The 12,395-nt window shown below is 35.4% G+C and overlaps 1 protein-coding gene across 1 annotated transcript in view; it reads right to left on the reverse strand.

Moving 5' to 3' along the window:
* The window catches only part of WDR35 (WD repeat domain 35), a gene marked incomplete at its 5' end in the record, with an annotated part of 42,452 nt that extends 30,059 nt beyond the window's left edge, over nt 1–12,393 (reverse strand). The window contains 11 exons of the mRNA XM_017744916.1: nt 461–493; nt 1,047–1,232; nt 3,769–3,894; nt 5,962–6,107; nt 6,204–6,369; nt 7,908–8,041; nt 8,257–8,385; nt 9,493–9,585; nt 10,941–11,012; nt 11,816–11,933; nt 12,157–12,393. Coding sequence (XP_017600405.1) covers nt 461–493; nt 1,047–1,232; nt 3,769–3,894; nt 5,962–6,107; nt 6,204–6,369; nt 7,908–8,041; nt 8,257–8,385; nt 9,493–9,585; nt 10,941–11,012; nt 11,816–11,933; nt 12,157–12,393 — 1,440 coding nt within the window. The remainder of the gene's footprint in view (nt 1–460; nt 494–1,046; nt 1,233–3,768; nt 3,895–5,961; nt 6,108–6,203; nt 6,370–7,907; nt 8,042–8,256; nt 8,386–9,492; nt 9,586–10,940; nt 11,013–11,815; nt 11,934–12,156) is intronic.
* Between the last annotated feature and the right edge of the window lie 2 nt (nt 12,394–12,395).

A 12,395-nucleotide genomic window follows, 5' to 3' on the forward strand; every position in this document is an offset into this window, starting at 1 on the left:
TGCTGAAATTAAGTCTTTTTTTTAACTATTGCTGTACATTCTGCCAATTTGAAATCACAATTCTAATGACCAAAATCTCTTGTAAACCAAATCAGTTTTTCAGAAAACAACTCTAATGAACTTCTACCCATAAGCCTATGCACTTCATTTCCTAAAACCTGGCAACTCAGTGTTAATAACTACACTAGAGCCATTTCAAAACAAATGAAAGGTCCTTACTATCTGTAATTTTCAGGTGCTAAAATTAAATCTCTCATTTATGCTCAATAAAGTTACACTAAATCTCTCTACTGTTTGTTTCCTCCTTTAAAATTACAATCCAAAAAAAAAAAAATTTTATTGCACTCAACTTCACCAAATGGTTATGGCTACATATCCTATGTTTTCAGTCCATATGACAGTATACCATTTATTGCACAATGAAGCAAAGCGGCACTAAAGCATGTTTGGGGTTTTTTACCATGGCACCAAATGACTCTGTCTCATGCTCCTCCTTTGTAAGCAATATACAAGTGATACAGAAAAATAATTCTGAAGTGATTGAGCAAGAAAAATTGTGTAACAGTATCACACTAACCAAACATTCATTAACCAAAGGATACATTTATCATTTGTGATTACATATAAAATAAATTAATAAACAAAGAAGTTTGCAGTAACATGTAATTTACATCACCTAAGAAATTGCCCCTTTTTTTCCATTTCTGACTGATGAAATATTCATTACTGTTCTGATGCTTTTAGCTTGTCTCTGGAGAACTGTTCCAAATATTTCTAAAGAAACACTAATCTGTAAGGCTGAAGTTTTTATTAGGTTACTAATGGCTACAAGGATTTCATCTGTAGATGCAATTTATCAGCTACTTTGTTATTTGTTGGGATTCTTTGTTTTTAAACACTGAGCCCATTCAAGTGCTATTCTGTCAAATGACAACTGACACAACTCTAAGACAGATTCAGACTTTTACATTTCATTTTATTCTGGCTGTAAAGAACTGACATGTGGAACAGAGCATTTCATGCGAAAATTAAAAGACAGATTTTACCTGAGGCTGATTTTCATCTGCTTTGGTTGCTAAAACACAGAAGTCCCCATAAGTTGTTATGGAAATAAGGCTCTTGACATATTTCACATATTTCTCATTGTTTTTTGTGTCCCAAAAGACGACACAGCATTCCGGGCGATCCGGTCGGGTATAGGCATAAACAACAGTATTGGAGCAGTAACCCCACTGCCAAGAAAGACAATGTTGACAAAACCAATCAGAAATTATAAGCATTCAATAATGAATTGTTCACAGCCATGAAAGAAAGAGTTTATTTCATCTACACAATCAGTATTCAGTATTTTTCACCTGTCAAGTAAACTGTTAAAAGTATGAGAACACAGCTCAGGCAATAAGATATTGGCATAACATTAAACAGGCAAAATAAGCCTTTCTATCATGCAAAGCAACCTCAGAATTGGAAGATCAACCTCAAAATGTGACAAGATCTCACTGTGCCTTGTTTCTTCCTTGTTCAGTGGGTATGCAGAAATACCCACCATGATGATGGTTTTTGCCATGAAAATGCTTGCTTTGTGACTACTGATTTGGAAACCCAAAGTTCATTTCCCAGAGGAAATATAATAAATACCCTAAATAGTGCAATTCCAGAAGCAGACAAATTAAGCAATTATACAGGAGTACTGTAATAACTCACATCACCTCTTCCACATCAGTACCATGAGAAAACCCCTCCCTTACTCCCAGAAGAATATAATTATTCCTCTAACAAGAGAAAGGGCAAAAAGGCAAAAGAAACAGAATATACAAGAGGATGCATTTTATTGCATTCGACTGATTTAAAGTACAGAATTTAATAATGAAAATCAATAAAATACAACAGAATCAGAAAATGTCTCAGAAAGGAGGTGAAGCTGTCAAATAAACAAGACACAAAGCAAACCACTTAAAGATGATGATGGAATTGCAGAAAAACTAATAGAATTCTCTGCATCAGCATCTACTAGAGAGAGAGAAGAGAAAGCTTATTAGTGCTGGCAAGAGAGGTTCCCACACTCCTCAGGAAATGAAACCAAGATGATAAACTACAGCATAAACAGAAGAACTAGAATAGATCTACAGACTCTTAATTAGTATTACAACTCCATGCAAACTATGAATAGGTCAAAAAAAGACGAGCTCAACTGATAGTTTTTACTGTCATGTTAATTTAAAAACCTCTTTCTCTTATTTTACTTTATTGAAAAATAGAGGAAAATAGATTATTTAGTACATTGGTAATGTGATATTAACTCTTCATCTCCAGGTCATTAATTCCAGTCCAGCCTAAGATAATTACTGCTTTAAATCACTCCCATTTAATAACTGCCACTTTTAGCATATCTAGTTCCTAAAAGGGAGTTACTGATATAATCAGAACACAGCAGAAGTAATGCGTATTATTTATTGAAGGAAAACATGTATCATTCACCATAAAAATATTTAACATTGAAATAGAGTACACTATCAACATATTAGGAGTTTATCTGCTGCAGAAATAAGTTAATTTGAACACATCGCTTTCCATTTCATCTATACAAAATGGAGTCGGGGGGGAAGAAGAGCTTACACATGCAGTTTCTAAAACTAAGGTTTCAAAATATTATTAATTTGCAAACCGTGCCAGATCTTGAAATACTCGTGGTCTCCTAGATACTGATGAGTTTAAGAAAAAGCAACAGGCCTGTGTTCCAGCTGTTAACACATTTCCCAGAATAAACATTAGGTAGCATTTCCTGAAAGACTAATTTCCAGCTCAGACTTCCAAAGTCTTTTCCAGAAGATTTACAACAAACTATTTCAAATTGCTTCCTAGCAGATTTGTGTTTACAACTCCCTAACCAATGATTTTTCACAACCAAGTGGAAGAATACATTTCAATCTAGCTGCAGGGTGTTCCTCACATTGCACTCTCTTTTTAATTACAGTGGGTACACACTAATGATTAAAGAACATATCCTGTGCTGGGAAAAAAAAGTATACAATACTGTATACTGGACAGTAATTGCTATTATTTGTTAAACTGTAAATTTTAGAGAAATATTCCTAACTCCTAAAAACACACCCCACCAAATGAAAAAAACTCAGGTGGTGGGTAAGATAAAACATTATTTAGAATTAGCTGAATACTTGCTTGTAAGGAGTATATTGGGAATTGAAATTTAAGTAGGAAGTACATCTATCAGGTTGCATTCATTTCTATTGTTCAGGTTCCTACATAACTTCCCTGGCTCAAATAAATAATTCACCACCAAAAAAAAACCCAGTAAGACTCAAACAATTCCCATCATATCACTTAGCTCGACCTAGTTAACCAAACAGCAGTGAAAACACAGCAGTCTTACCTAATGACATCCTCAATTTCTACAAAATTTAGAATCCTACCCAATTTAACAATGCATACATTTCCTTATTGTGAAAATGAAACTCCAAATGCATTGTAAAGGCAACGGCTGAGTCACTGCATCACCAAGACAGACCCTCACATTCCACTAAAACGTCAAGTCGGTAGTGTTGATGAAGCTGTAATCCTAAATTAAGCTAATACTAATTTCTCATATATATATACATACACACATCCACAGATATGTACGTATGTATATTAGAAAAAGCTACTTTTTCAACCCAATCAGAAAGAGAATAAATAACTTATAGGAAGTTATGAGTTTCCTATATAAATAGGAAACTTATAAATACAATTAAGTTTCACATTACTACATACCTTGTAATGTGGACGAATGTTTGCAAAATATATGTAATAATCAACAGCCAGTGCAATTTTCAGTCCACCTCCCTCCCAGGACAAGGAGGATATCTGTTTTCCAGGAACTTTCAGTGTACGTAAGTGCTTCGTTAGAACAAGGAAAGAAAAAGATTCTGAATTTATCACAGGAAAGCCACTCTAAAATACATAAACAACAAACAGTTTTGATAGTTGATGAAAAAAAACCCCATAGATATTCTTTACAGTACCCCATAACAATTCTCAAATTGCAATGCATTTGCAAAGAGAGAGATATTTAAGGTGTACACCATAATGTGTTCTTTCACCTCAGGTTTGGTTTGTTGTTTTTTCGTTTGTGTTTTATTTCTCCAGAGAGAAATTAAAAACAAGACTCAGTGATAGTTCAATCTTACAGAAAGAAACAGTAGATGGAGAATGACAGTTATAAACATTATTTCCTTTGGCTCGTAATTTGAATCACCTTTATCATTTCAGTCACAACTAAAACACAGCAATAGTACTGATCCTGACACACCTCAGAAGTTTCACGGATGCTCGAAGTGTATTAGTCAGTTCATGTACAAAACCTTAACTACAGCTGATAGCTTAAATAAAAACATATCCCTAATCTATGTCAAGAGCATGCAATGAATTAGCTGCATATGTACACAATTTTCAGTGAGGTAATGGACATTTTCCTCTTCTCTATCCCCTTTCCAAAAGAATCTAAGAAAGGGAGCTGGTACACTTTCCCTCTTTTTTCAAGTATCTTTATTTTGCTGAAGAATTTTAAATTGAATGAAGGAAACAATTAGAAAAAAAATAATGTTTTCAAAAGCTATAACCTTAGTCCCACAGATCACTTGTTTGTGGGTACCTTTTTAGTTGCAAATAATACAGATGTATGTAATAAAAGATACACGTATCTACTATTTACGTTTTTAAATAATCTAAGGCTTTAAAAAATACATTTTATTGAGTACAACACTGATACTTATGCTCAGATCTAACTTTCCTTTCGAGGGCATAACTTTGTGCCTAAGGAAACTGCTACCAATGAACTTACACAGTTCAGTACCTATTTCGTGCCTTTGTGAAAAAACAGCAAATACCAAGTCAAAATACTGGTCACACATTATTCACAGAAAATACCATCTTCCAAAAAGTTAAGTCCATATCTGAGTATCAGAACTAGTACAAACCAATTCTAAAACCTGAAGAATTTACTTCTGAACATTAAATACAAAATCTGGAACACCCATTTCAGTTAATCTGAAGGACATTAGCAACCAGAGGTGTAACATTATTGCCAAAACCTTTGGTTCCATTAAATACTTTCAACTAGGGAAACCCCTACAGATGATGTTAGATCTTAACCCCTTTCACAGTTCAGCTCAGAGCTGGCTGGTACTTTTGTACAAGGGACAAACTTCATCACACTCTGATACATTACACTAACTTTCAGATATATTACTAAGAGAGAAAGGGATATCACCTGGCAAGGCAAAAATAGCACAACAAAAAATGTATTGACCAGTTGTCTCTCAACTATTAAACATTTAACATACTATAAAAAAGACAGGATGGACAAAAAACATTTACAAAACAATAGTCCCAACAGCCAAATGAAGAAGTTTAGAAACAATTTAGCTTTTCTGAGGTTTCTCAGCCATTGCTTTTACTGACACAGGATGCCTTTTTGCCAGTTTCACTGATTCCATAAAAAAAGAGGGGAGCATTTGCTGCTGTTATTTTCAGCTTCTAATCTAGAGATGCCCAAGTTTCTTAGCCAGTGTAGAAAGAAAAGTACTTCTCGATTTTATACACAGATGCTGACATCTTGACTGGTGCCTATGTTCAAAACTGCTCATCCTCTATAGTCTCATGGGATCTGGTGTTCAAAGCTAGACACCACACTTATCCTATTATTAGTGTTGCACTTGGATTATTAGAGATGCACTTGGATTTTCGTGCTGGACACTACCCTGCTGTTCTAGAATGGTACTTGGTCCTGTGTCACCTTTCCAGGTCCATGTGGATATCCTAGATGGATAACTGAGAGCATGTTAAACACACTAAACACCTACATTTTGGCATTCTAATTCCATCAGTAATGACCCTGCAGCAAAACATAATAAAATTTTAAAAACAAACAAATAAACATTTCTATTATATATCAAATATTTTTACCTCACCAAAGGGAGTATAGAACTGCACAACATTGACATCTTTATCTTGAGAAGCTGCTTTGAGGGAGCCTGCCACTGCCAGGACACTTCCATTGGGGTTCCACTGAATACACACTACATTGATACCAGTGTCAATCAAAATAGGATCTAGTTTTTAAGGAATAAACATTAAGAATATCAACACACGTAGACATTTTGGGTCAAGAGCAGGTCAGTAACTCACACCCCACATTTTGTACCTACTGTAGTCATTCTCATCTCTCATTATCTGACATCTCCCGTTGTCATAACAGACAGCAAGGCAAGGACAGTTGGGTTCAATGTAGCCTTGGGTACCGTGGTACCAGTGTATCCCAGCAATACTGAATGCTCCACTTGAGTTCACCAAACAACTCAGCTTCATTTTCACCTACACAAGAACAGTTAATTAAAGTCATATATAACAAGTTATTTAAAGAATAATTTATATCTCTACTGACACTTGCAAAAGACAAGATGTCTAAGCAAAATTGTTTTCCTGTTCCAAGAAAAATTTTCAAGTTCTCAGAATTTTATGGGTTTGAAAAACTTCCTTATATAATCAAAGCCAGATCAGAGACAGGAAAACATATATTTTTAACTACAAAGGAGTGCCGTAATATTGGCATTTTCATTCTTTGAAAAGTAACTTAAAAACAAAGAAAACCAACAACATAAAAAGCCCAGTGTGCACACACACATGTGCATAGACACAAGAAACCCCCTGGAGCGATGGAAAAAAATAAAAATTATTTCAAACCGTTCCTGGGCACAATATTTAAAAAAAAAAAAAGAAACCTTCTGTCTGCTTTTTCTTGACTAAAGTCTGAATAACATATAAAAACAATGGAAAAAAACCAGTGTCCAAATTAGAACACCAATCAAGATGAGTTCACTTTTGCAATAATTAGCCCTGAATACCTGGTAACACAAGTAAGGGTTTTTCTGAAAGATAAGAGTATTCCTGGATCATTTCAAAGATGAATGCCAGGTAAGTTATGGGAGAGAAGGGAAGAAAAAAAAGAGAGCACAACCATACACGTTGTTGATATGGTGGGGGAAATGACAGCAAGTTATTTAAAGAATTTCAGTAATTCTCTAACGGTAATTCAGCAGTTGGAAATACCATGACTCACACAGTGGGAAGGAAGAAAGATACAGTGGGAGGATAAAGAAAAGAAAATGGGAAGGGTAGCAGATACTTTCTTAGGAAGGTAATGGAAAGGAGAAGAAAATTCACCATATTAAGCACTTAAAAGTTAAGAACATGGTCCCAAATCACTGACTTTAAAACCAGTGTTTTTACTTAGCATTTTGTTATAGTCATATTCCAATACTCCAAGTAAGTAGATAAAAATAAATAAATAAGTCTAGGTTGTAGGACTTCAACAATATACTATAGCTGTTATTTTTCCACTCACTACCAGGTTTCTCTAAAGAATAATAGGAGCAATAGGAAAATAAACTATTGCTTTTTTCTAAAAGCATGCTAATACTTTAAGAAGCAGAGGCTGTAAGAAGTCACTATCCTTTAAGCCAGCATTAGTTCCTCCAAATAATGAAGAGAGGAAAGAAACAACAGCTTAAAAATATTAAACCTGACCTATCATCACAAACATCTTTGAAAGTAAGTATTTTCAGATGTCCTAAAGAGTTTCATTTAATTTCACTAGTATGACCATTCCTACTTTTACATTTTCAGTAATTATTGCAAGGCCAAAAGGCATTAGTTGATGTGATATTCATTTAGCTACCAGAAAAGAAATTATTATAAAAAGCTGCAGAATTCTTGAATAAAAGCTCTGTGCAGGAGCTCACAGTTCTCAGTACTGAAGTCCACCAACTAAACAAACATGAAATAAATTAAGAGGAAGTGAGCTTTTATGCCTGTTGAAGTTATAATCCTTCATTATACTACAATGAACTTACAATAAAATTTCCCTGATTGTCATAAATGTGAATCTCTCCATTTGCCATTCCAAAGAGTAAAATTCTGCTATCAGAGGACCAGGCCACGTGGGACAGGTGGGTACCTTTCAAGTCTTTTCCCCAAATGCGATTGCCTGGAACAAAACATTGACTGCACTTAATAAATACACCATAAAATTTAAAACAGGATGCAAGTTACCAGTGTAAAAACTAAAGCAGCTAAAGTCAAAGCAACAATTAGTAACTAACTATTAATTGTATTTACCTAGAGAAACAGGGCCACTGTGTATATAACACTACGAACAAATTTGTGTAATAGCACAGCAATTAGTAGGGCTTAAAACTTTACCATCCACTGATCCAACAATCACAGCTCCATCTTCATATACAATACAAATCTTCTGTCCATCAGCATTCCAGCTCATACTTCGAACCACTGATTTATTTCTGTTGTTAATCATCTCTTCATACCAAGAACCTATTTGTCATGAGAGAAAAACTGAGTTACACTTGTGATTTGATAAACCTCTGGAGGACTCAAGGGACATGCTAATCACTGAATTGCCCTTTCAGTAAAAGCCTAACAAGACTACAGTACAGTGCCCCAGAAGACACAGACACAGTTACTGTGAAACCCAGCGCTCACATGGGAGCTGCTCATTTCCAAAGTGAACGGTGATGAATGAGGGCTTGGAAAGGGGAGCCAAAGTCCAAGAGGGGCCCTACAGAAAGAGTTCTGTGCTTCAGTAATTTCAGAACTGACAATACAATAGGAAACATAAACAGAGCAAACAACTGGCTTTGCTATGAATAGGTAGTAAGAAATTTACCGATTATTTTCTAAAACTAAGAGATTATTTATATGACAGTAGCCACCACAAATCAGCCAGAAAGACTGAGTTTTATTCTTTACTCCTGAAATGAGAAGCAGAGCTTTTATTTGTTTCCATTTTTCATTAAACTAAAATTCCCAAAAGAATAGGAAAGCCCTTTATTTTCTTTTTCTTTCCCATATGTGTTGGAAAGTGGTTACCTTGACTGTGAGGTTTGCTGGCTTTCAAATGAATGCCAGTGAACCACAGTAGTATATATATGTGCGTGAAAGGGTCAAGAGCAATAAAAGATAATTACAGTCATACACTGGTTAGTCATATTGGTTCACTACCTTAAACATTTCTAAAGATTGTTTTTATGAGACTATTTAATTGATGCTTTAAGCAGGGTTGATAAGTTCTTCTAGTCTACCAATATGTTTGTGCTCAATGCACAATATATTTTTCATATAGTATTCCAAGGGAATAAAGCAGCAGAGATAAAAAATTTAGAGCAGTTTATCAAGCACATGGCTAAGTACTGGTATCTTCTTCTACAGTAGGCTCAGCAGGACCAATGCCTTGTCTCATATGACTACACTATAAACAAGTATTACAATAAAACTTGAAAATTGTTTTAAAGCTATTTTGAGCTATACAATCTGCAAAATAAAAACTCCAGAAAAGAACTGTAAAAACTGCAGGTGAGGGGGGAAAAAAGTATTTCTCACGACACAGAATATTATCCCATCTCAAGTTTATTTGCAGAATACCTCTGTACAGCATCCACACAATAATGAGGCCATTTTGATCACTGGTAGTCAATTTTTGATACTGTTCATTCCACGTCACAACCTGCACAAAGCCTAGAAAGTGATAAAAAGCTTTTTATTGGCATTATTTAAGTAAGTTAATAAAAAATACCACATCCAACCTAATGAGCATGGAGCTTTTCAGAAATTTGCATTGCTGACTTTGATTTAGTTGTAGGTTTCTTTCTGTGCCACTTATTTCCTCTTTCAAAATTCTGCTCAAGAGCTCCTTTTGCTTCTGTATTCACCCACTGGAGTAACATCCTCTCCAAATCCTACTCAGAGTATTGATTCCACACCCGAAACCCAAATCATAGTTTCGCAGTTTCTGACCACCTCTGACACTCTTGGACACTGACAAAACTTTACTGTTGTAGGAAGTTTTGGGTTTTTCTTCCTCTCAGTAGTCCAATCCTCACTACTGCTGCACTTTTAAAACAATCTCCCTGATAATTACCCAAAAGAGCATTCTACATACAAATGCTTCAGACCCTCAAGTTTCATATAGGATCCCACTCATAAATATTTGACTTTACTTGAAACATCTTTGAACTTTTATCAGTTCCATACTGTACATCAACTTGCATCACACTTTTTCCCTCCCTCACTGCTGGGTACCCCTTCTCTCTGTATCAATTCCATTTTCAGTGTTTCTGTCATGAACTTTACCAATAGATGCAATCAAAGATATTCTGAATGTCAGGGATTTTTAAGGTAATAGTAATCTGTTTCAGAATTGAACACATTCACCCAAAGTATCCACTAAATCAATTCCTCACAATTCATTTGTTCCAATCCTATTTAATTAAGCCCTTAAAATAACCTGACTCTTGCCAGATTTCAACTGCAAATCCTCATAAAAAAGTCCACTTCTTCAAATATTGCAAGGATTTTAGCATCCTCTTCATATCCCATTGTCCATGGGTGATGACCATTCAACATTTCTCATGTGAGAATTTAAGTCCTCCCTAATTTTGCTGCATTCAGTTTTTACCTTCACACATTATCCTTCTCCAGCTTGCTTTCTAACCTCTCTAAATTTTGTCTCTACACTACACTGCAGTCTATGCATACACACATTCTGTAATTTGTCAATAAAGGGAAAAATTACTATATGTTTAACACAGAAATCATGTTTACTGAAATAATTTTCATTTCTTCAGAAAAAAAAGGAAAGCTACTGTAACATATAAGCAAATCTCACAGACATGAACACCCCAAACAGCTTTATCCAGGATAACATGGTAAAAATATACAACCAAGCTGTTACATACCCATGCTAAATACTCATAACCTGTATTTCAGACTTACAATAAAAAGTTACACCAAAATTACTCTATCAGCTTCACAAAATCTTGTGTTTTTTTTTACTCTAACCAAAAGTAGACTAAATGCCCAAATACACTTACCACTATGGCCTTCAAGAGTTTGAGTCACAGAAATGTTGTTAGGAGCTGCCAGTCCCTTTATCTTTGCTTCATCTAAAAAATAACAAAATTCACTATGAAAATAAACCTAACAAAGCAAACATATTACCATGTTTCTATGAATACTGCAGCTCTAATCACAATTTACAGAGATAAACTGAACCACTAAAAAGAAAGTATATAGTAACTGCGAGATGGAATTTCCCCCCCTCTGTTCCATGTGTTTGCTGTTCACATCTGTCATCCAAATTGATATATGCCTTATGGTCTAGCAGTTTTTCAGGAAAAAAAGCCAACAAAATAAACAAAACAAAACAAAACCACAACAGCAGCTATGGCTATCACATTTTGTTACATTCAGAAAAAAAAAGTTTAAAAATTTTTGAAAATGGATTTTACCTTTCTTGGAACATATTTATTTAAAAGAAAATACACAGCTTTCTCCCTAAAATAATTAAGATGGTAGAGAACGTTCAAACAAAATCAAGAAATAACAAAGTAAGTTCCAAAATAAAGAAAAAGCCTACACAAAAAGAATGAATGATATGCCCTGAAAAAAAAAAAAAAAGCAGCACTGAAGAAAACTTCAGCAAATATAACAGGTAGACAAATTGCTTGTGTGCCAAGTAAGACCAGCTGGAGGAACACTGTATTCAAAAGCCAGTAATGAAAAAATGTGATTGTTAGTGGAAAAACATAACTAGCTATGTACAGATTTAAAACATATGCAATATTGCCAAGGAACTCAGGGGAAAAGTTATGCTTTCTGAAGTGTGTTGTTCTTAAAATAAAAATTAAAACAGACAAACAAAAAAAACCAAACAACGCCCGCCCCCCCCCCACCCCCCCGCATTTACCTGTTTGTGTTTCTAATTTTAGGACTTTCAGTAATCCATCCTCTCCACCACAGGCTATAAAACCTTGATTCTTATTCCAGGAAATACATTTCAATCGAACATTACCTGGAATTGCAATCTGAAAAAGAAGTATTTTGCATCTCTACACAGTTGCAACAACCACGTTTTATTTTACATAGTCTATTTGAGCACCACCTACAATAGGACAAGAGATAAATTTATTTCTATTAACAGATCTGTACATGCAAAAAAAAGGAGAGAAGACAGAATTACAATCACTAATGAAACTGTGCCACACTCGAGCAATCGAACACATGAAGTAAGTAATAATAGCAGGACACCTTCGAAGGTGTGCTCAGCAACCAAAACAGGTGACCGTGGTCACACAGTGCACAGGGCTCCGGTCTGCAGCGGAAAAGCCGCGTCCAAAGCCTACCGGGGGGAAAACTGCGGAGCTGCTGGTGCAGCGGGAGATCAAAGAAACCCCAGCCACGCCGAGGGAACCGGCGGGACAGGGCAGGGCAGGGCAGGGCAGGGCAGCGCTCTGGGAGCGCCGCACCGTGCCCAGCCTCCTCGCAGC

The sequence above is a fragment of the Corvus brachyrhynchos genome, unplaced genomic scaffold (assembly GCF_000691975.1).
Source record: "Corvus brachyrhynchos isolate BGI_N302 unplaced genomic scaffold, ASM69197v1 scaffold116, whole genome shotgun sequence".
NCBI classification, from domain to species: domain Eukaryota; kingdom Metazoa; phylum Chordata; class Aves; order Passeriformes; family Corvidae; genus Corvus; species Corvus brachyrhynchos.